This window comes from Bos indicus, chromosome 1, assembly GCF_029378745.1.
Source record: "Bos indicus isolate NIAB-ARS_2022 breed Sahiwal x Tharparkar chromosome 1, NIAB-ARS_B.indTharparkar_mat_pri_1.0, whole genome shotgun sequence".
In the NCBI taxonomy this organism is placed as follows: Eukaryota; Metazoa; Chordata; class Mammalia; order Artiodactyla; family Bovidae; genus Bos; species Bos indicus.
Genome location: NC_091760.1, coordinates 45,887,669 through 45,913,431, shown reverse-complemented (window position 1 = coordinate 45,913,431; position 25,763 = coordinate 45,887,669). Strand labels below are relative to the sequence as shown.

Here is a 25,763-nt window from a genome sequence, read left to right as displayed (position 1 = left end):
AGATACTGCAACAGGTCAATCCAGTACTGAAGGTGACCTACACATCATCTGTCTCACAGAGGAAAGCAACTGTCCAACAAGTCCACTACAGAGGCAGAGTGCTGAAGGACATAGGTAGCTGCATGTTTTGGGCGAGGGCAAGCCACAGGATTCTAAAGAGCTCTGACAGCTGACCGGTACTTTTTTCTGGTAAACTAGACTTTTCTGATGTTTCTGAAAGTTTCTGATGCAGCTTATTTTATGTTTTTGGTTCCCCCCGACCCCCTTGAGAAGATTACTAAATCAGAATATGTTCTAACAGCTTAAAAGCTTAGGAAACTTCATAAAATGAAGCGGGATCAAGAGTTAAGCAATCTAAGTATAGGAGAGGAAACAAAAAATAAACTATAACTGTCTATAAAAATAAAACACAGAATGTCATATTCAGTTCATTAGGCAACTCAAGACACAATAACTAGAAGGATGGCCACATAAAGAAACAATATATGAAATAATTTCCAACATGCAGAGGAGAAACCAATTTTTAACATCTCTTTCCATTAACACAGGTGAGAGGTGAACAATAAAACATATGAACACATGGAATTAAACTCATAAAGAAAAGCAGTATGTGGCAAGAAGTAATGAACAGAAAGGCTGTTCCACCAAAAACAAAAAGCTTATAAATCTATAGGTAATTTCTACACAGTACTGGCTCTACTTATTGAATTTTGATCTAAGACTTCTCTGGTGGCTCAGATGGTAGAGCATGTGCCTGCATTGCCGGAGACCCGGGTTCAGGTCGGGAAGATCCCCTGGAGAAGGAAATGGCAACCCACTCCAGTACTCTTGCCTGGAGAATCCCATGAACGGAGGAGCCTGGTAGGCTACCACGGGGTCACAAAGAGTGGGACACGACTGAGTGGGACACGACTAAGTGACTTGACTTTCTTTCTTTCTTTCATAATACTCTATAGATGCTTCAAGCCCCTAAAATTATATGCAAGTGTTGTTATATCGACATCTATGATTTCTTCTAGGAAAACGGTCAAAGTTTTCATTTTTATGTGGAGAGACAGGTCAGGAAAAGGCAATATGCTTTAACCTGAATACAAAGGCTTTATCATAAAGAGGCTGTAAAGATCTCATTGTATCTCAGCAAATCTTTTTAATATGTTCTAAAATCTAGAGGTAGAACTAGAAATTACTAATTAATCACCAAATATTTATCAGGTCATCTACCATTAACACAATTTCATATGGCTGGAGAAAGCAGGAAATGATTGGGAAAGGCATCTTTATTTAAACTATAACTATAAATTAAACTCCAAAATTTAGAGTATTTCAGAATCTAAAGGTTGCAAGAGATTATATAATGCTACTTTTCCACAAAATCATCTTCTATTAAGCCCTTTATAGCCAGTAATCCAGAATCTATAAAACCTATGAAACTTACATGCAAACACAAAAGTGGTTTTTTAAAAGTGTATATTTTTAAAGTGTAACATCTAAGAATATTAAAAGTTGAGAAGGCAAGTTTTAAAAATCTACTTTCAAGCCATATTTAAATTTCAGTCTACATTTAATATTTGGTCCCCAAACTACTTTCAGTTCCAAATCTGTCATAACAGAACATAAATAGTATGCCATATTTATCATAACATAAATAGTATGTCTGTAAAATGGGAAAAAAATATTTTTTTGCATATTATGAACACTGTGCTTAAGATAAACATTACAACATTTGAATGTACTAATCTACAATTACCTTTACTTGAAACTACTTCATATATCACATAAAACTCAAGAAATGATTTCCATTTCTGAGGTTCATTAACTTTAACATTAAAAAGGGTTCAAGAGTCAAAGGGATTTGAAAACTGACCTATGTCATAACCCAGGAGTCTAAGACTACCTGTAAAACAATCACGCAGACAGCACTTTAACAATGGGATTCCCGGCCCTGCTCCCCAGGAAGTCTGTGATGAGATCCAGGAACTGGTATAATAAAATCTCCCTATAATCAAGGTTCCCCGGGTAGCTCAAACAGTAAAGAATCTGCTTGTAACGTGGGTGACCTGGGTTCGATCCCTGGGTCAGGAAGATCCCCTGGAGAAGAGTGTGGCAACCCACTCCAGTATTCTTGCCTGGAGAACTCCATGGACATAGGAGACTGGTGGGCTCCAGTGCATGGGGTCGCAAAGAGTGAGACACAACTGAGTGACTACCACAACAACAATCTTGATGAACAGCCAGGTTTGGGAAAACAGATATTGAATATTAGCACAGATATAGAAGTAAGAAAGGGTGACAATGGAGGTACCATTTTACTCCTGCTGAAGAATTTTTTTTTTAATCTGCAAAAAGTCATAAGTAGGATAAATGAGAATAAAATGACTTCATGGTCTACCGTTTTCAGGAATGCTGGAGGACGGGCCTGGTTCTCCAGGTGGTTCCAAACTATCCAGTAAGCGATTCACTTTATTTCGAAGTTCTATCAGTTCTCGACGAAGGTATTTCACCTGACTTGATTCAAGGGGTCTTGGTTGGCCATTAACTGGAATAAAAACATTCATTTTCTTAAACTTAGGAAATATTCCTGAATAAATATATCAGTAGAATTATATGTAACAAGGAAAAATCAAAATTAACTTCTTTAAAAAGTTAATTTTGTTTGAACTCAAACAAGATACCTATTGATATCATTCAAATAACTTTTTCAGGAAAGGATTTTCATTGCTAATTTATTTTTGGAAGAAGTAAATATTCATCAGTCTTTGCTGATGAACTACGGCTTATGACCTGTAAGTTCCCCCAAAAAAATACTCATTAAAAGAATTCAACTACAGTGAAATAAAGTAAAATTACAGAAAGCTTTAATGTATTTTAATAGAAATTATGTACCTTCAAAAGCTTTTACTTCACCCAATTCTTTTATAGCCTTGAAATAATACAATAAACACCTTATTAAAAATATAACATGACTGTAGGTCTGTTATCCTTCTTGCCTACTTCTGACCCGCGCCCCCAAAAATTAGCTACCTAAAATAAATGCCCTAAATAAAAAGTAACCTCTTTTAAAAATATGCAGAATTTACAAATTCACATCACCACTGTCCTTCAAAATAGTTACTTTAAAAGAAGCACACAAGCCAGAAAAAGTCAGATTATTCAATAATCATTGGGCCTTTTTTTTAAAGGGTAATGTTAACCTCATTTACCTACTTTATCCAAATGACTTTCAGCTAACTAAAAAAAAAAAAAAAAAAAGGATCCTTCTTCCAGCAAGAAAGACTGTCATCACTGAGATTATTAATTTAAAAAAAAAGTGACATAAGGGTCTGACTGCAAACCTCAAAGTAAGAGTTCAAAAATTAAACTTTTTATGCATTTTATATACTTACAATTTGTGTGTGTGTGTATCTTACATATTTACAAATTCCTAAAGCATCAAACTAGAAAAGGACATCTACTTCAAAATAAAGGTTCAAGGAGATTTTTTGTAGAATATGTTTCAAACATCAATATAAGCTTTAAAAGCTAATCCATCAGTATTTTACATACTACCTATATATTTATGAGAAAGTTCAATATAATTTCCTACCTGTATCAATTATTGGCTTTTACTGGGTATTACTGTTTTTCCTTTAATAGCTGAAAAGAAGGAAAGCAGCTCCTGAAAGCTAAGAACTGGCCCTGTACTGTAAGACAGGCTTTTGTGTTGCTCTAAAAGCTGGCATGGTATTCCCATGTAGGTTGTTGAACATAAACAATTTCAGAACATACCAATAGTACATCAACTGCATCTCAATAAATCTTTTTTTTTAAAGCAAATAAAGAACACCACCAACTATTATTAAAGATCACTCTGGGACTGATATAGCTCAAGACAAAAAAGAAAGCCAATCCATAATCATGTGAGAACTTAGACACAAGAACATTGACCAGAATGTCACAAAAATGACCAAACATCCCTGGCTAATTATGAGTGACACTATTTTACCAATTGCAAGCTTTAGCCTCCATTTACTCCCCATATTTTCTGGATAAGATTTAGTAAGATAAATCATAGGACTACTACCTAATAGGTAAATCATAAATCATGGGATTACTACCTAATCATAGGACAACCCGTACTTCCTGACAACAGCCAATCTAGAGCAAAGCCCCATTACTTCAACCTTATGCAAAACCATCTAACACAAACTCAAGCCCTACAAAAAATTCTTTCTAACACATTTTTACTGACATGCTATTGTTCTCCAAGGTGCTCATTCTCCTTCACAGCAATGTATTAGTATTTGAGGTTAAACTCCCTTTCACTCCTAATATTGCTTACTTCTGCCTTTTAAACTTAATAGATAGAGGTTTGCTAGTTGTATATCTTCAAAATTGCTGATCCCTTCAATTCCCCCAACTTCTAGTTCATTTCTGCTTTTTATTATTTTCTTTTTTCTAAGTTATCTGGACTTACACTATCCTTTTTGTATTTAGCTTTAGCACACTCTAAAAACTTTGTCATGTAAAACTCTTCACTAATTTGAAATTTAACTCCTAATTTGATTTCTTCTATGGTATGTTACTTAAAAGCGTATTTTTATCTTCAAAAATATGGGAGTTTGGGTTATCTTTTTTGCCCAATAGTTTCTAATAAAACCAGAGGAAATGATCTCTAACATATTCCTTCTCTGATACTGAGACTCACTGGAAAACCTAGCAGATGGTCAACTTTTATAAATGTCCAAATGCACTAAAACAAAACTGAATCCTGTCCTGATTGCTAAATGCACACGATCAAGCCTGTATCTATTTTGCTTAAATTTTGAGGCTGCTTGATCTATCAGTTTTGGAAAGAAGAGTATTAACAGTTCTCTTATGATTACAAATTTTTCCTTTTTCAGGTGTGCAGCAAAATGATTCAGTTATACACATATATGTGTATATATATGTGTGTGTTTATATTCTTTTTTTAGATTCTTTTCCATTATAGGTTATTACAAGATATTGAATATAATTCCCTATACAATAGATTCTTGCTATTTATTTACCTTAAGTTTTTTTTAATGTTTTTTCCATAATGCCTAGTTCTTCTTCTTTTATGTCTAATAACAATACATAATTTATTAACACTTCTACTAAGTTCTTAGAAATCTAATCCCACTATTAGTTGTACCCATTGTTTCTTGTTTACATGGATGTTTTATGTGTCCTACAGTTTTAAACTCTAAATTCATCAATAGGATTTTATCTTTGAGAAGCCTATGTTGTTTGGATTGAGAACATATACCCTCCAGATAAGATTTCTGCCTTTGTTTCTTGCACTTTTCATGGTGGTATCCGGTTTTGGGAGTTCCCAAAGGACCATGGTTATAAATCCTTAATAGCTAATCCCTAATAGCTCAGGATATATCAGAGTTTCTTTATCAGTTTCTTGACTTTTCCTCTACCAATGAAGAGATATTTTTCTTCTACAATCTGCTTTTTGAGAGTATAGTCATTGAGAGTCTAGGACACAAGACCATGAAGACACCAAGTGACAAGTCCTTAGATTATGCAGACTAAAACCTTCAGCATTACCACCAAAAGCATCCCAAGCCTCAGCTTTTGGTACTTAAGGCCCTGGTTTTTAATTTCAATTATATTTTGGTCCCTGACATCTTCCTCACGTTCCTGAGCAAGCTCAGGTGTGTAATTCAAAAAATATATGCAGTATTGTTTATCCAGTACATTCTCAGTGTTTGAGATGAAGATTTTCGGTTTACCTAATGCCTGATAACTGGCCAATAGTGGTTAGGTTTTTAGACTCAATATTGTAAAGGGATATGTTTTATTTTTTTTTAATTTAGTAGTTTTTGTTATTAGCATTTTAAAGTGATTCATATTCACCCTTCTTAGATGGAGATGAAATAAATACAAATTAAATCAACTGGCCATTGATCCTATTTCATGGAAATGGGTGAGTCAGTGCTACATAATTTTTAAAAATGCTAACCAAAACATCCAGGAAAAAAGTCCACATTTTTTTTCATATAATCATGCTACTACTTTAACTTTGCAATCATTCCTATCTTTTCCCTTTAGTGTTCTGCCTTGCACATCTGTCATGATCTGTAAGAAAATAAAATCTATAAGATTAAATTTAGTCTTATATTTGTTTTTTAATCAGAAATATCTCAGATCTTGAAATACTACTTAAAAAAACAATGTCTAAAAAAAGTATCAGTTCAGTCACTTAGTTGTGTCCGACTCTTTGCGACCCTATGGACTGCACCACACCAAGTTTCCCTGTCCATCACCAACTCCTGGAGCTTGCTCAAACTCATGTATCAGTCCTATACATTAAACCCTGAGAATAAGTAAAAACATACTACATTGGAAAACAATTATATATTCTTAAAGAACTAAACTAAATTGCAGTTTTAACCCTGAAATTATTTTCAATCCTGGAAACACTTATACAAGTGGCATACATTATTATTTAAGGTAACAGCAGATGAGTTATTTAAAATATGTCTACTTTCTATTTATCTTCAAAGGATATAGTTAAGCCTTAAAATTTAAAAATTATGATATAGAAGAAAAAATTATCACTTAATTTTGAATCTTTAAAAGGAATAAACTAAAAAGTATTTCTGGAGAAGGCAGTGGCACCCCACTCCAGTACTCTTGCCTGGAAAATCCCATGGATGGAGGAGCCTGGTAGGCTGCAGTCCGTGGGGTCGCTAAGAGTCAGACATGACTGAGCGACTTCACTTTCACTTTTCACTTTCATGCACTGGAGAAGGAAATGGCAACCCACTCCAGTGTTCTTGCCTGGAGAATCCCAGGGACAGGGGAGCCTGGTGGGCTGCCGTCTATGGGGCTGCACAGAGTCGGACACGACTGAAGTGACGCAGCAGAAAAAGTATTTCATAAAAATACAAAGAAGAGTAAATATATTAGAAAGTTTAGCACTTACCAAATAATGTCAGTTTCAGTATCCTACTACACTGAATTGCAAAGGAAAGGTCAGAACTATCAAAAATTGTTATAAGATCTCCATCTGAAACAAATAAAAATTTCAGATTTGCATCAGTAGTAAGCTAGGATATATATCAATTAAAATGCAAAATGTGGATCACAGAGCATAGAGAATCTTCCATAAAACCTTTAAGCATAAAGGATCTAGGGAAGACGTATTTATCCAAAAGAATACTAAATTAATTTTATTTCTTTCATGGCAAGATATTTATCTTATTCTCATAAGACGAGCCAACACATATCTAAGATTAATGTAATCTTTTACTAATCACCTGGAGGAAATTACAGTTTAGATTGAAATCTTTTCTATTCTAAAATATTTAAATATATTTACCAGAAATCAAGGTAATAATTATTGTCAAGATTCAAATTTTAATTCTAAGCACAGTAAAACACCACTGACACAAACGGAGGGGAAGCCATATATAACAGTAACTAAAAAGGTTGCAAAAATTTTTTTTCTGCAAAATTGTTCTAATAAATGGGTAGACAGTTGAGTCTTTCAGGTCTCCAATCATCTCAACACTAACATGAAAACCATCAATTCTCCTCAGGAAAAATATTCCTGTACACAAGATTCTGAAATCCCCTAGATCCCAAGGATAAAGAATACTATAATCAGCATATCAATTGCCTGTTCAAAAGCTTTCAAAGGGCTAGGGAAAAAATGGCTAGAGAAAAAACAGAAGAGAAGCCATTCCAAGGTATCCTCACAGACACAGCTGGGGGAGCAGGGCTGTCACGGGGAGGCTGAGAGGCTGCTCCAGCCATGCTCTGTACACCAATTTTAACACTGATTAGGCCGGTTATTTTGGATAAAGATGGCAATAAAAGCCATAACTGAGAGTTTTATCTTCTCTTTACAGCAGACCAATGTTTTGGGTTTTTTTTTTTCACAACACACACATCTAATGCTCAACTTTAGGGATTCTACTCATAAACATATTTTTAAGTACATATGTAAAAGAAGGAAATTTTCTATAACTGATTTTTTCTTTTCTGATTTCCCCAACAGAAATAAAGAGTATCTATGACATCAGGAATTCTTTACCTAAGTCAGCTCTCTAAACTAGTACCCAATACAGTCTATGGAACACAAATCTGTATAATTTAAAAAAGCACTCAAAAACACAATGAAAAACAAATTCAATGTGATAACCAGATGTAGAAGACAGTTTCAACAACGAGGATACCCTAAGCTAGGGAGTTACAAACTGCAATCAATGGATAAATTCTGGCTTAAAGAATTCAAACTAAGGATAGTTTTTTATATTTTTAAAAGGTCTACAAAAAAGATTAGCAAGGCCTTATAGGACCCACAATTCTAAAATATTATGTTGTCCTTTAAAGAAGGAGTTGGCTGACCCTTCCATAAACAAAAATGAGTTAAAAGAAAGGCAGTAAAATAGTAAAGTTCATTTAAGATATGCCAACTCTGAGGTAAGAGCAAATCATCTCAGGTTTTGTTGTACAGTCACTAAGTCGTGTCCAACTCTTTGTAACTCCATGGACTGCAGCACACCCGGCCTCCTGGTCCCCCACTATCTCCCGGAGTTTGCCCAAGTCCACTGCCAGCTCTGAGGTAAAAGCAAACCATCTCAGGTAAAACCATTAAAAACTTGAGTTGTAAAGTCAAACAAGAAAAAGAACAAACTCATCACATTTACACACACATTTGGAAGTCAAACGGGATAATCAATATATTGTAAATAGATGACGTTACTAGATCAGTTCAGTTGCTCAGTCGTGTCCGACTCTTTGCGACCCTAGAAAGGCAGCACGCCAGGCCTCCCTGTCCATCACCAACTCCCAGAGTCCGTTACTAGGGAAGAGAATAAGAAAACGCTCTCCTTTTTTGTTTCTTAACAAGGATGACCCTCAAAAATTTGTTTTGGGTAACATTAGATGAAGGGGTTTCCCCTGTGACTCAGCTGGTAAAGAATATGCCTGCCAATGCAAGACGGAGAAGGCAATGGCACCCCACTCCAGTACTCTTGCCTGGAAAATCCCATGGATGGAGGAGCCTGGTAGGCTACAGTCCACAGGGTCGCTAAGAGTCGGGCACGACTGAGCGACTTCACTTTCACTTTTCACTTTCATGCATTGGAGAAGGAAATGGCACCCACTCCAGTGTTCTTGCCTGGAGAATCCCAGGGACAGAGGAGCCTGGTGGGCTGCTGTCTATGGGGTCGCACAGAGTCAGACACAACTGAAGCGACTTAACAGCAGTAGCAGCAGCAGCCAACGCAGGAGACACAAGAGATGTGAGTTCAATCCCTGGGTCAGGAAGATCCCCTGGAGGAGAGCATAACTATCCACTCCAGTATTCTTACCTAGAGAATTCCATAAACAGAGGAGCCTGGCAGGCTACAGTCCATGGGGTTGCAAAGAGTCGGACACAACTGAGCGCCTAACACTTCCACTTTTCAGTATTATATGAAATATTGAAAAAATGAAAAGCATATTATACCTCTAGTGAAATAATTGGCTTAGTTGACCATCAGTGATTTATACTCTCCTTCCACAGGCTAAGTTGTTGTAAAGTGGCTAACCAAGCAGGGACAAGTTCCCAACCCACTAACATCTCAGCACAGTCATGTGACTGGGGTCTGGTCAATGTGATGTGAGCTGAAATATAAACCACCTCAAGGCCTAGAGAATACAATCTCCCATGTGATCCTCTATACTCCATCTTCATGCATCTGCTTGCTGAATGCATGTGAGCTTGTAAGCCATGTACTGAAGACATCAGAGCTTATGTCAACCTGGGCCCCTGAATAATTTCTTGAACGTTAAACCACTGAGATTTTAAGATTTTTATACTAACAGCTGACATTACTTTAAACCAACACGCAGAGAGAAACACAGAAGCTATTAGGAATAAGAAAACTGAGATAGCACAGTGTCAGAGAAGTAAGAGTATTTATAAAACGATGCTGAGGATAGCAGTGCCAAGTGTTGAGATCAAGATGAAACAGACTGGAAATAAATTCAGCAGTAGTAAAGATACTCGTAACCACCTAAAGCCCAATTTCATTAGAGATGTTAACAAAGACGACAGATCAAAAGAAAAAGAAATAGAGTCTACTGAGGCAGGTGTGAAACCCTGCAGTCGGAACAGCAGAACAAACTGTAAATGCAGGAATAATGATTCTGATTATATTTTCATTATCAAGGCCAATTTTTTAAAGAGATTTTGCCTTGATTATACCAATAATAAACAAATGCTTTATGTTTCAAAAAAGAGAAACGACAGTCTACTAATATAATTCCACTATGTCGTTGATGATATATTTGTCAGGTAAAACCCATCTCCATAAAAAGTTTTGTAGTCAAATTAGCCTGGGAACACTGCATAAACTGAGAAAGTACTTCAGCATATTACGTGCTCTGAAAATTCCTGCAAAAAATCAGCTTTTCCATACTTTCACGAATACTTTCTCATTCAAAATGTACTACCATCCCTTTCACTTTAGGAAATATAAGTGTAAGTTTGGTTTTAAAGCAAAAAGGAAGCCAGAATTGTACAGGCATAAAAGAAAAACAAATGGCTTGTAAAAATGTGTGACAGTATCCTATCACTTAAAACCCCTTTCTAATAATAAATCACTTGGCAAATTTTTAACTTATAACTAACTACATGAGCATTCCCTTAAGTAAAGGAAAGTGGTACTCAATTACCATAGGAGGAAACAGAATTTTTATTTGGAGTTCAATGAAAAATGGGCAAAAGAACACATATAATATTTAAACTTCTAAAAACTTGAGAAATACTCTTACCTTCATCTTTATATTTTATTGTAACTTCATCATTACTCAGAAGTTTTCCTCTGAAGACTCGCTGCATCATTAACACTAACTCATCATAAGTAATATCTTCATTATGAATGGGAATTCGTCGAATATCCTCCCCAAGTTGAGCTTTTATGATTAGTTTCCCACTCAGATCCAACTGCCCATTCATGGTGGACTCCAGGATGTTGTATATATATAACTCTAGAGAAAGACTGACAAAATGATCTTGATGATTAAATAGCTATAAAACATACTTAAAAAGCTAAAAAGCAAAGCTACTATTCAGTTCAGTTCAGTCGCTCAGTCGTATCTAACTCTACGACCCCATGAATCACAGCACGCCAGGCCTCCCTGTCCATCACCATCTCCCAGAGTTCACTCAGACCCACGTCCATCAAGTCAATGATGCCATCCATCCAGCCATCTCATCTTCTGCCGTTCCCTTCTCCTCCTGCCCCCAATCCCTCCCAGCATCAGAGTCTTTTCCAATGAGTCAACACTTCGCATGAGGTGGCCAAAGTATTGGAGTTTCAGCTTTAGCATCATTCCTTCCAAAGGGCTGATCTCCTTCAGAATGGACTGGTTGGATCTCCTTGCAGTCCAAGGGACTCTCAAGAGTCTTCTCCAACACCACAGTTCAAAAGCATCAATTCTTTGGCGCTCAGCTTTCTTCACAGTCCAACTCTCACATCCTTACATGACCACAGGAAAAACCATAGCCTTGACTAGACGGACCTTTGTTGGCAAAGTAATGTCTCTGCTTTTCAATATGCTATCTAGGTTGGTCATAACCTTCCTTCCAAGGAGTAAGCATCTTTTAATTTCATGGCTGCAGTCACTATCTGCAGTGATTTTGAAGCCCCCCAAAATAAAGTCTGACATTGTTTCCACTGTTTCCCCATCTATTAGAATCTAAGAAATTCTCAGTTTCAAAGGAAATTCACTGTTCCAATGTTACCATATTTATGGTAAAATAGTCTGGAACTGGTTTTATTATGTGCATAAAAAAATAACTTTTATTATTTTATGTCTGTTATTATTTTACCCATATATTTAACTGCTCATCTGATTTAGATTTCTTACTTAACATGTCTAGAACAAAATCCTGATCTTCCCCTCAAAGTGTGCTTCTCTTGTAGTTTTCTCCATCTCTATTAATAACAATTCTCCTAAGATATTCAAAATAAACAACAAAAAAAACTTAGTTCCTCTCTTTCCCGCACACTTTACATATACCAAATTGCCAATGAATATAGCTGCCACAACTTTCAGAATATCTCTAGAGGTCTACTCTTCACCTCTATCAACTTAATCCAAGCCACCATCATCTCTTACCTGGATTACTGCAAAAGACTCCTAACTGGTCTGCCTGCCTTTTACCTTTGTTTGCTTAACAAGTGAGTGAGTGAGTGAGTGAGTGAAGTTGCTCAGTCGTGTCCAACTCTTTGCGAACCCGTGGACTCCTCCGTCCATGGGATTCTCCAGGCAAGAATACTGGAGTGGGTTGCCATCTCCCTCTCCAGGGGATCTTCCCGACCCAGGGATCGAACCCAGGTCTCCCGCATTGCAGGTAGATGCTTTACTGTCTGAACTGAAGGGTTTAGAGGCCGTCAAATGGACACGACCTATAAAGGCAATTTTGATGGTTTTACATAGAAATGACCTCTAATGGAAGAGAACACAAATGGGAACTATTTGAGATACATTTCTATGTAAAATGCTTAACAAAAGTACCCTCAACACATCAGAGTTATCCTGTTAAATAAAATCTGGGAGGTATTGGGGGCAGGAGGAAAAGGGGACGACAGAGGATGAGATGGCTGGATGGCATCACCGATTCGATGGATGTGAGTTTGAGTGAACTCCAGGAAATGGTAATGGACAGGGAGGCCTGGCGTGCTGCGATTCATGGGGTCGCAAAGAGTCAGACATGACTGAGTGACTGAACTGAACTGAGTATAACTACTTTAAAATCTTCCAATAGAGTCTCTTCTCACTCTTGATAAAAGCCAGAACTACAAGGTCAAGGTCTGATTTAACTTCATTTCCCACCTCTCTCCCTGGCCACTCTGCTACACTCAGATTTTACCATCTCCTTCTCAAGACTTGGCACTTGCTGCTTCCTTAACCTTGACCCCTTTTCACACCCCTCACATGATTCATATCTCTGATCAAATGCTAACTTCTCAGAGGTTTTTCCTGGCTATCTAATTTAAAATGGCTTTACTGTCACTTTCTTATTCAGCTTCATTTTCTGGAAAGCACTAATCACTACCAAACATTTAAAAAGTATTAATTTTTATTCTTTTCCACTAGAAAATAGGGAAATAAATGGTTTTGTTCACTGTTATTTCTGGAGCCTAGAACAGTGCCTAGCACAGTTAATTATTCTACAGTCATTAAAAGAAGGACAATCATTAAATACTAGCTTCCAAACCCTACTAGCATGTGTATATTAAATGCTAACCCTGAAGAGCAAAGTATGTGAGAACACTAAAATAGTTTCAAAATTTTCTCGCTAAAATAAGACAGACTACATGAGCATTTTCTCCAATTTTCTTATTTTCAGAACTTGAGGATAAAGAACAAATCAGTGACATCCTCCTGAGCTTTCTAAAAGACTGTCCACTATTGTTTCTCCATCCTCCGTAACGCTCCCATCCCCAATCCTGAGTATGTGTGATTAGACAGCACCCTTAAAAATAAGACAGTGTCAGAGAACTAAATACTAACTTGCTATTGAATTCTGCCTTCTTGGGTTTTATCTTAATCTTAGGTATTCAGCGTGCTTCTCCTATAATGACTTTGCAATCCTAAATTCAAAATAATGTCTGCAGTCTCTAGTAATTTATACCATTATCGTATAACAACAGAAAATACACTTTCGCTTAATTAATATGTTAATATCTCTTCTTCTCAAGGCCTATCTCTTCTTTCCGAGACCAAGATGTTCATGAACACATTATTTGTAACCACAGAGCATTTCCTACTGGTCACATTCTGGTTTCAAAACTATGCTTTTCTACTAGGAGCATTCTACTTTCTTCTCTTAAATGTGTTATTTTATTAACATATTTAGTTTTCCTAGTTCTCTACATCTGCTCCTTTGTGTGTGTGTGAAAACACTCTACCTGGCCCCCAACACACCAACACTTCAAATATTTGAAGGAAGTTTTCATGAATCCTAATTCATTTAATCAGTAGTATACATAAATGCCCTAGTATCCTCATACAAATGCCACATGTCCTTCCAATTAAGTACTTATTATTGTCTCTAGACTCCCTTGACATCCTCTGAACAAATTAATTCTATGAATGAATCTTTAATGCCCATCTTAAAATGGTGCATTAAATACAGAATCTAACACTCTAAGGTCAGTTAAGAACAGAGTGTACTATGTTCTACCACCCAGATGCTACGCATGTCTTAACATAGAAAGAGAATACAGTCAGTGTTTTATCTGCCAATTCTGAGGATGGACATTTCCTAAAGACTTGGATTAACTGAAACCTCCATACAACCCCCCTTCACCTGTGAGCCAAACCAGCCCTCTTCATTTGGCAAACACTTAAATACCTACTGCGTGCCAAGTTCTGAAATATAATTACTTCAGTAAGATGGTTAAGATTTCTCTTTGTTTGTCTTGCAGCCTGAGAGTAATAAAGAACTTCAAATCAATCTATGTAATCTTCTCTTCCCTACAGGATGTGTAAACCGTCAATAATGCAGTTGAAGGACCAGGGCTTAGCTCCAGCAGGATAGTACTACCTATTCTCAGTAGCTTCTAGAATAGTGCCTGACATACAGTAAGTAAAGATTTTTAATACTTTTTGTTCCCTAAACAAAACATGAATGACAAGTGATAAAGTTCTGATAGATTAAAAAAAGGCAGTACTATCAGGTCAGTTCCTAAGTCAAGCCTTCACACTAGCTAGAGATGACTCCCTACAACTGACATAACCCTAAATAGAGACATTTCCAACAATGAATATAATTGATATAATCCTTTTGATCATAAAGGAATTGGTGCCCAGTTCCAATGACTCTGAAAATATGAGCCCCTTTTTAAATACTTGACACCTGCCATGTTTGCCTGCGAATTCACTTACTGGCTAGTGCTTCTCTTGGACTGTAAACTACCTGTGGCCAGGAACCAGGTCTTCTTTCCTAAGGCTGTCTCCATTTTGTGCAGTCATCGCCATAAGTTATGGTATAAAACAGGTTATCACAAAAACAAAAGCACCTCGAAATTCTCTCTTCCAGAGAAAATCCTATCACCCTATTTTTTTATGTAACTGTAGAATCCAGGTCCTCTTTTTCTCTAGCCTCAATCACAAAGTAGAGACTGCTATGAACTACTAGTTCCCAGGGCTGCTGGTGACATCCTCACAGCTTTTTCAGCTCCCCATTTCTCCTTTCATCGTGTCTTTGCCCTACTCCCTCTGAAGGCCAGAAATGACTCGGCCACTAACTTATGAAATCTTCCAACAGGAACACTGTTCTCAGAACTGGACAGTAAAGTGACATGCCCAAGGAAACATGTAAAAAGCCTGCCTCTTTGAACCAGGATCCAGGTTCAGTGACCAAACCTCCAGCTCCACCAGCCCTGTGGTGAGGGCCCTGTTCAGTGAATTTGCTTAGGCAACTCCAGAGGGTAGAAATTTCCTTTAAGAAACCCTAAACAAAACCAACCTTCGAGTACTCCAAAGAATGCAAAGGGCCTCAAATTCTGCCTGACCCAAAGACAGCGTTGATGGTAAAGATTTCTCCCACTAGCTGCGTGACCTCAGGAAATACTTCTTAAAGTCTCACCTTCGTCAACTGCAAAATGGGAATATCTAAATTTGGAAGAATCCTTGTAACGATTAAATGAGACTGTGAATTTAAACTACTTAGCACATTGCCTAGCAAAGTAAACTCTTGAAAAGTTAGTTGTCATCACCACTACTAGACTGGGTTTGGCCTCCAGACGGCGCTTGATGAAGCACTAATATGGTCAAGGAACAAGGCTTCCCCAGGCGACCCCCAATCAACTAATTCCCATAGGCGCCATTCTCCCCACTTCTCACCCTTTCAAGCACCTCTGAGGGTTAGGCACTGGACCACCCCAGATCTCCAAAAATCCCTCTCCGCTCCCTCCGGCTGTCCGACGCCTTGGAGCCAAGCGCGATCGACACAAATGTTCTTGCTGGCACAAACATCTCCTAAAGCTCCCCATAGGTCCGCTTCGTTGCCACGGTGGCCAGTGGCACCCCCACTCCGCCCCTCCCCCGCCGTGGCCTCTCCTCGAGGCGAGGCCCGGCCCGGCCTCAGTCCTCGGCCTCCAGAACCTTCCCACGACCCCTCCGACCCCACCCGCCCCGCGCTCGCCGGTTCGAACGAGGCCCTCGCAGCGTTTCCACGTCTCCCGGCCAGCCTGGCCGGAGAAATCTGCCGCGACCCCGTCTTCAGCGGCCATACCGTCTTCCCGAGGCCGCCACTGCCGCCCCTCCGCGGGTCTCCGCTGATCCGACCCCGTGCGAGGCCGCCACCGTCGGGCTTTGGGGCGTTGGGGGAAGGCTGCGGTCACAGCCCACTCGGTTGCCCTCCGGGGCCGCCGCACCTCGCTGGCAGACTCGCGCGGGCCCCGACCAATCGCACTGACCCACCAAGCCTAGCGAGAGCTCGGGCCCAGTACGTGGCAGGTGGGGAACGAAGAGGGGCGGGAATAAGAAGAAAATCTGTCCTTTCGCTCCGCCTCAGAGCTATCGGACCGACCCAGGACGCATGCGCGACGTCGATAGGGCGGGGACTAACGACGCCGGGGTCTGCAGGGGTCTGAGTCTCTGCTTTCTCACTGGATGACTGGATAAGTGTAGGAAGTGCACGCAGAACGGATGGACGCATGCGCGGGGCGTGACCAGGCACTTCCGGTTTTCCTAAGCAGTAGTATTTCCCGTTTCTCGCCCGTGGGCGGGACGTAATTTGGTCTTCTGGACTCTGAGAGCTAAGAGTAGGCGTTTGTCCAAGTTTGTGTTTTTTTGTTGTTTTGTAGCCATTGTAGTTCTCCTAGTCCTATCTAGAAAAAACTAACCTTTTCCCCGCCTTCCTTCTACAAACTCATTCATTCATTATTGGGCGCCTACGCTTTGTCAGGCACTGTGCGGGGAATGGGAATGAATCAGTTTCTGAACAAGGAGTTCCCAACAGCGTTTACGAGACAGGGCAGATTTTATGGATGTGTAAAAGGTGAAGGCTAGGAAATTAGAACTCATTAAGGATCCCAGAGCCATTTTGGAAATAAGATATTTGGGCGTGCATTACATACTCTTTTCATTTATCTAAAGCATTTGTTTTGAATATGCGTGTTTATATAAGAAGTATGCTGGCTTTAGACTGAAGCCTGAAATTTGGGAGGAGGCGGGGAATAGGTGATGGAATCGGCATGGGGAGGGGAGTGCTATCTTAAAAGTTGCTGGAAACTTTTGCTTTCTAAGATGAAGACTCAGCAAAAATCAATTTGAACTCACTTGTTCCTCAGTTGTTCACCAGATAAGTAAAGTGAATTTAAGGTGAGAAGTTATGCACTTTAGTAAAGAGTGACATTTTTGCAGTTCTAAGTCTGAAAAATTATGTTTCAGAGTGAAATATTTGATTTTAGAATTCTTTGTCTCTGAAATGTAATTTCCAACATTCTATGTATTATTCTTTGAGCAATTGCTTGGCAGCATTTGGGGAGAAAAAGACTGTAGTAAGAATGAGAAAAGTTCAAGATTTTCTCCAAAGACTTGTTCTTCATTGCTTGTAATTTAGAACTGAATGATGCAGATTTGGGGAAACTAACTTCTGTTGGTAATAGTATTCTGATGTCTTTGAGGTGGTTTGATATTGGATTAAACCACACAAATACAGAGAGAGATAAAATTCTGGCAAACAGTGAATAACACCACTGTCAATATCCCTAAAGAAAACTCAGAGCTTGGGGCAGAGGATAAGGAGATGAACCTTAGCCTGGCATGAGGGGAAAGCATTTCCTCTTTCTAGGCTCCTGGGCAAAGGGCTTGCCATTGAGAAGAAATAAATTGATCCCTACTACACTGGGGCCGAAGACTGTAGTAAGGGTCAACGCCAAAATCAGATTGATTATATTCTTTGCAGCCAAAGATGGAGAAGCTCTATACAGTCAGCAAAACTCCTTATTGCCAAATTCATACTTAAATGGAAGAAAGTAGAGAAAACCACTAGACCATTCAGGTATGACCTAAATCAAATCCTTTATGATTAGACAGTGGAAGTGAGAAATAGATTTAAGGGACTAGATCTGATAGATAGAGTGCCTGATGAACTATGGACGGAGGTTCATGACATTGTACAGGAGACAGGGATCAAGACCATCCCCATGGAAAAGAAATGCAAAAAAGCAAAATGGCTCTCTGGGGAGGCCTTACAAATAGCTGTGAAGAGAAGTGAAAAGCAAAGGAGAAAAGGAAAGATATAAGCATCTGAATGCAGAGTTCCAAAGAATAGCAAGAAGAGATAAGAAAGCCTTCCTCAGCAATCAATGCAAAGAAATAGAGGAAAACAACAGAATGGGAAAGACTAGAGATCTCTTCAAGAAAATTAAGAGATACCAAGGGAACACTTCATGCAAAGATGGGCTCGATAAAGGACAGAAATGGTATGGACCTAACAGAAGCAGAAGATATTAAGAAGAGGTGGCAAGAATACACAGAAGAACTGTACAAAAAAGATCTTCATGACCAAGATAATCACAATGGTGTGATCACTGACCTAGAGCCAGACATCCTGGAATGTGAAGTCAAATGGGCCTTAGAAAGCATCACTACGAACAAAGGTAGTGGAGGTGATGGAATTCCAGTTGAGCTATTTCAAATCCTGAAAGATGATGCTGTGAAAGTGCTGCACTCAATATGCCAGCAAATTTGGAAAACTCAGCAGTGGCCACAGGACTGGAAAAGGTCAGTTTTCATTCCAATCCCAAAGAAAGGCAATGCCAAAGAATGCTCAAACTACTGCACAATTGCCCTCATCTCACATGCTAGCAAAAGTAATGCTCAAAATTCTCCAAGCCAGGCTTCAGCAATACGTGAACCATGAACTTCCTGATGTTCAAGCTGTTTTTAGAAAAGGCAGAGGAACCAAAGATCAAATTGCCAACATCCGCTGGATCATCGAAAAAGCAAGAGAGTTCCAGAAAAACATCTACTTCTGCTTTATTGACTATGCCAAAGCTTTTGACTGTGTGGATCACAATCAACTGTGGAAAATTCTGAAAGAGATGGGAATACCAGACCACCTGACCTGCCTCTTGAGAAACCTGTATGCAGGTCAGGAAGCAACAGTTAGAACTGGACATGGAACAACAGACTGGTTCCAAATAGGAAAAGGAGTACGTCCAGGCTGTATACTGTCACCCTGCTTATTTAACTTCTTTGCAGAATACATCATGAGAAACGCTGGGCTGGAAGAAGCACAAGCTGGAATCAAGATTGCCAGGAGAAATATCAATAACCTCAGATATGCAGATGACACCACCCTTATAGCAGAAAGTGAAAAGGAACTAAAAAGCCTCTTGATGAAAGTGAAAGAGGAGAGTGAAAAAGTTGGCTTAAAGCTCAACATTCAGAAAACGAAGATCATGGCATCTGGTCCCATCGCTTCATAGCAAATAGATGGGGAAACAGTGTCATCCTTTATTTTTCTGGGCTCCAAAATCACTGCAGATGGTGACTGCAGCCATGAAATTAAAAGACACTTACTCCTTGGAAGGAAAGTTATGTCCAACCTAGACAACATATTCAAAAGCAGAGACATTCCTTTGTCAGCAAAGTTCCATTTTGTAAAGGCTATGGTTTTTTCAGTAGTCATGTATGGATGTGAGAGTTGGACTATAAAGAAAGCTGAGTGCTGAAGAATTGATGCTTTTGAACTGTGGTGTTGGAGAAGACTCTTGAGAGTCCCTTGGACTGCAAGGAGATCCAACCAGTCCATTCTAAAGTAGATCAGTCCTGGGTGTTCTTTGGAAGGAATGATGATGCTAAAGCTGAAACTCCAGTACTTTGGCCACCTCATGCGAAGAGTTGACTCATTGAAAAAGACTCTGATGATGGGAGGGATTGGGGGCAGGAGGAAAAGGGGACAACAGAGGATGAAATGGCTGGATGGCATCACCGACTCGATGGACGTGTTTGAGTAAACTCCGGGAGTTGGTGATGGACAGGGAAGCCTGGTGTGCTGCAGGTCATGGGGTCGCAAAGAGTCGGACACGACTAGTGACTGGACTGAACTGAACACTGGGGCCAGCTGGAAGCTGGTAAGAGAGGCACCCGTACTTTTGCCTTCAGAGGGACTAGGGCTTGTGGACTCTGAAAGCAGCTTAAAGTTCTTTATGTTGTTATTCCCTTGTGCTTCATCCTCAAGCCATCGGTGAAGTCTTGTTTAATGTTAAACTTGTCCCTGACTCATTTGAAAAGACCCTGATTTTGGGAAAGATTGAAGGCGGGAGGAAGAGGGGCCAACAGAGGATGAGATGGTTGGATGGCATCACTGACTCAGTGGATGTGAGTCTGAGTAAACTCCAGGAGTTGGTGATGGACAGGGAGGCCTGATGCTGGTCTATGGGGTCGCAGAGAGTTGGATACAACTGAGAGACTGAACTGACTGACTGACTGACTGACCCTGGGTACTACTGAGGAAACTGAGAGATATGGTAGTGATGATTCCTCTGGTCAAAGCAGAAGCAAGAGCTGCCTGGGGAAAGAAGTGAGACATCAGATTAGTAAAGCATCATTTGGAAGCCAGATCAGAGGCTAAGGTGACCTGAGACAAGAAAGACTTTTATGCCACATTAAAGCATTTCCCCAGGATTCTTCAGAAATACACATTTAGAAATTTTCAATGAAAAACTTTGTAAAAGATTTTGCTTCTTGCTATGCAGTAGGATGTAGGCTTACAGTACTGTGACTGGGCATGAAATCAAGGATATTTAGGTTTAGTAATATGTTATATGACAGCATGAAATTATTCTCTGAGTTTGTCAAATTTCCCCCTTTAGGTTATAAACACCTTTATAACCAAAACCATATCCTGCCCATTTTCTTGTTTTAACTAAATTACTAAACTGTTCACAAAAACATCAGTGACCTTTTGTGTTCCTGATCCTATATAAAAATTACATTAAAAAATTAATTTAAGAGCCTCATGAACAGCTGGAGTTCAACACCCAACCCAAAGATAAGAACATTACCCATAAATCATATTTCCCTTTTTGCTCCTCTCTTATGTGGCATTCAGTGAATATCTGTTGAGTCAGTGAAATAAGTTATTGCTCTTCTGTAATGTGCCACAGTTGCTGATGATACAGGTCCCTGTACTTAGGCTCCCAATAAATGCTGGTGATAATTGGCCACGGAACAATAGACTGGATTGAGCCACTTGCCACTCTTACCAAGAACATGCTTTCTCCCACTCTGTGTGTAGACACTGATTTTAGTTACTGCTGCCTTTCGTTAGAGAAACCAGAAAAGCTAAGTTATACAATTGCCACTTCCTAAGCACTTATGGTCACATTTATTGGGATAAGCATCAAACAAACCACCAAGAAGATTGTTCTGGAAACTCCATAAGCACACCTTTAAAGTGCTGTTAGTTAAAAACCCCATCTATTTTTGTGTGTGTGGCATTTGGAAAAATACTGACAGAGTAAATTGAACTTCATGATCACCTGGGCCTCTCCCCTATGTCCAGGAGAATTTGGTTTGAAATGAACACATAGAATAACCCTGAATTAGAAATGTGAAAGGTGGAAGTATGTGAAAAAAGGAGAAACAGTATAAGGAGAGACCTTTAGCTTAGCCTATAGCAAGGGGAGAAATGAGAACTCTACATTTGAAGGTTATTACCAAGTTTCACAGATATCTGAACAAGGGTTATAGCTGTACTGTGGTTTTGAGGAATATAGTCAACTCACTTACCTACCACCTGATCTTTCTCTTCATAAGTCAGCGTGGCTCACAGTCTCCCAATAGAAAAAATCCTAAGGGTGAAAAAGGGAGATTCTTTGATAGAAAGTGGGACAAAGATTCGGAGCCTTGTAAACAAGTTGGATGAAACATCTATTTCATCATGTTCTCTTTTAGTAGTTAGTGTAAATCATTTTGAAAGTTTCAATCATCTCAGCTACCCTCAGAGGAACCAAAGAAATGACGTAAGTTCCTTCCAGGGTAAGAATTTCATAGGAGAAGTTAGATCCCTCCCTGAGAGTCAGCTCTGTGTGGCAGCAGTTGGCTAAATAAGAGAACTCCAAACAGAAGGGGAAACTCATGAGGACCAGATAGGGGCCAGTTGGTCAGGTGAGCCTCCCCACCACTGGCCAAACATAAAGATCTATTTGTGTAAATAAAGAAAGCTGCTACCCCATGTAGAAATAATAAAGGAGAAAATGATATTCTTACTGTATACCTCTGAGTTAGTCATTCTTAGCAAAATACTTAGTCTGTCCTACCAGCTGCATATCCACTGAGACCCACTGCCCTACCATGAGGGCTCTACATCCACCTCTCTTTAGAGAAACTGCTCCTTGAAGGCTGTTCTGTATAGGTGAAGGGGCTGGAACTTTGGCTCTATCTGGCATGCTCTATTTTCTTTTTTAAAGGAATATACTCATGTAATATGTAGGTGAAAAAATAATTTTAAAATAATTTCATCCTGTATTTAGAGTCACAAAATTCTAGAGCTGGTACAGAATTTACCTAGTAGTAATAATGTTAATTGCTCAGTCGTGTCCAACTCTTTGAGACCCCATGGACTGTGGCCCACCAAGCTCCTCTGTCCATGGAATTCTCCAGGCAAGAATACCAGGATGGGTAGCCATTCCCTTTCTCCAGGGGATCTTCTTGACCAAGGGATCAAATCTGGGTCTCCTAAACTGCAGGGGGATTCTTTGCCATCTGAGCCACCAGTCCTGCCTTTTACAAAGGTAGAGCCTAGGCTTATGCCCAGAGAGGCAAATGTCTTGCTTTAAGTCACATAACTTGTAGCTGAGACCACACCGCCAGTCCAGAATGCTGCCCTAGTCTGCTATTACTTGGTAGGTACTATGGCAGAAAAATCAAATTTTTGTCATTGCAAAGGTCCAGAAGGTCTCAATATGTCATGATTTCATAGCAGATTATATCAAAGTTCAGCAAATTATCAATGTGATACTTACACGTGTAACGAAACTCTACTGAAAGAAGATAAGAATTGGACTATAGTTCCCTGGGAAATACAGCTTTTAAGAGATAACAGCGTAAGATCATACCACTCTGCTTTCCTTTTATTTTTTTCTTTGTTAAAATAAAGGGCTAACATATCAAGCAATGGGATCTTTCAGAAACATGGTCAACCACTTGCAAAAAGAATTTATGACCTTTTTCCGCTTTTTGAAACAATTCAAAAATCAGGACTTTAAATACTAATTCCCGTATATTGCTACTGAGAGTATAAAATGGCAAAACTACTTTGCAAAACTGGCAGTTTCCTGCATAGTTAAATATACACTTACTTTACGACTCAGTATCACACTATACTAGATATTTTAAGAGAAAACATATCTACACAAAGACTTATAGAAGGATGGTTGTATCAGTTTTATTCATGGTTTTCAAAACCTGAAAATGACCAAATGTCCCTCAACTAGTGAATACATAAACAAGATGTGATCTAACCAAACTGAATTTTACTCAGCAATAAAAAGCAAGCCACTGATATATACATATAACATGGATGAATCTCAAAGACCCTATGCTGAATTAAAGAAGGCAGACTCAAAAGAGGATATGGTCCTATTCACATGGCATTATGGAACAGGCAAAACTAACACACGGTGGTAGAAAGCATACCAGTGGTTACCTGGAGCTGGGAGGGGTGAAGCAAGGTTTAACTGGGGCAGAGAAGGCTACAGGGTGAAGGAAATGTTCTTAATCTTGTCTCACAGGTGTACACATTTGTTAAAACTCATCTAATTATACACTTAAAACGGGTGCATTTTATTGCATGTAAATTATATGGCAATGAAGTTAATTCTAAAAGTTAAAAAAAAAAGGCAAAACAAAATTAACTCCAATAACCCAAATTAAGGAAAACCACTTCTATATTTTTTAAAAACCAAACAAAAATAGTCTTCAGTGACCCACTTGAGAGATTGAAGATTCCTATGGTGCACTGTCTTTGTATTGTATAACTTTTGTATTGTATGCATGTGTGCTAAGTTGTTTCTGTCATGTCTGACTCTGCAACGCCATGGACTGTAGCCCTCCAGGCTCCTCTGTCCATGGGATTCTCCAGGCAAGAATACTGGAGTGGGTAGCCATTCACTTCTCCAGGGATCTTCCCGACCCAGGGATTGAACTCAGGTCTCCTGCACTTTTTATAGCAAAAATATAAGCTCACCAGACATGTTCCTTGGGTATTGATCTTATCCTTCTCTTCTTACTTATTGCTCCTATGATTATTTTCTCTTCTCCAGATTTTCTTCCTCTATTTTACAGCAGCTTTTATATTTTTTTTCAAATACACATTTTAATGTAAGTGAAGTAATACACTTCATGTGTAACATTTGAATCTCCCTAAGGTTTTTGTGCGTGTTAACAAATAGTTGCTAATCTTCTCCAAGATTTAGTGTTTTATTTTAAGAAAGGGTGGATAGATGCCAAAAGAAAGCATGTTGGAGAGGAAAAAATAACTTTGTCATGGAACTCCACCCAATTGTTACACGATATAATGAAGGGTGAGAGATGGCCTGTGTCTGTAATACATGATTCCTTTGGCCGTGGTTGGCATATTTATACCCCTGTTATTCATTTTAGAAGTTTTTACATAATCCATAACCTATTCCTTAATACAAAATCATTCCTTAATACAAAATACTCTGCCTGCATGAAGACATTGAAACTCAAGAAATGCTAAACGCTCCCATAAATCTTTTGGATATCTTGAATCAAATGCAGAGTGAGCATTTTATTATATTATAAAGAGAGGAAACAAACTGAGGGGAAATAATGTCACTAAATGTAATAGTTAAAGGGTTAATAGCCATAATAAAAAAGAATTCATACAAATGTATGAGAAAAAATAACAGTTCAATTGATAAATAAACTACATACACATATGAATAATTTTAAAAATAAAACACCACCAAAGTAAACAGTATACAAAAAACTGTTTATGGTAATCCATAATGTTGGTCACATTTTTGTCAAGACAACAGTATATACAAGGAATTTAAATGTTCATCCCTTTGACATGTTTATCATCATCCTGAGAATTTATCTTCAGGAAATAATTTAAAAGAAAGGAATATATATATATACCAGTTTATTAATCATATGTCACTACAATATTAAAAATTGAAATGATCTAGACTTCATGGCCCTAGTGGTAAAGAACCGGCCTGCCATTCGATCTCTGCGTTGGGAAGATCCCCTGGAGGAGGAAATGGCAACCCACTCCAGTATTCTTGCCTGGAGAATCCCAAGGACAGAGGAGCCTGGTGGTCCAAAGGGTTGGACATGACTGAAACAATGTAGCACAAAGACATTCCATAACAGAACAACTTGGTAAGGTATGCTATACTATGCAATTATTACAAGAAGTGGGGAAATGTAACTAAAAATCAAAATACATTTCATTTGCTATAATTACAGCTGTTTAAATTCTTATGTATTCACACAAAGAGTAGAAGAGAACATTAAAAAAAAACACAGACATTATTGATAGGTCAGGGAATTACTGATTTTGCTATTTTGAAAAAGATAATTTATAAAGATCTTCTAAAATTGCCATAATATGGTTAGCACAAGGTTTTTAAAAATGTAAACAGGAAGCTTCTTCCTCTCTTAGCAACTGGCCCCTCCCCCTCTAGCCCTATGTTTCCCACCCCATCCCACCCCCTCAGCCCCGCCCCTGGGGATGGAAACAATCCTGGTGG

At 38.8% G+C, this 25,763-nt stretch overlaps 1 protein-coding gene across 4 annotated transcripts in view; it reads right to left on the bottom strand.

The window, feature by feature from the left end:
- Positions 1-16,532, bottom strand: part of TFG (trafficking from ER to golgi regulator) — a 32,336-nt gene extending 15,804 nt beyond the window's left edge. For 2 of the 4 annotated variants that reach the window (XM_019971839.2, XM_019971970.2), the window contains exons 1-4: positions 16,256-16,532; positions 10,780-11,006; positions 6,938-7,021; positions 2,390-2,536 (exon numbers count right to left, since the gene is read on the bottom strand). In XM_019971839.2, coding sequence (XP_019827398.1) covers positions 2,390-2,536; positions 6,938-7,021; positions 10,780-10,963 — 415 coding nt within the window. In that variant the 5' untranslated portion in view covers positions 10,964-11,006; positions 16,256-16,532. The remainder of the gene's footprint in view (positions 1-2,389; positions 2,537-6,937; positions 7,022-10,779; positions 11,007-16,255) is intronic. The other 2 variants (XM_019971893.2, XM_019971779.2) reach the window with 2 other exon arrangements.
- Between the last annotated feature and the right edge of the window lie 9,231 nt (positions 16,533-25,763).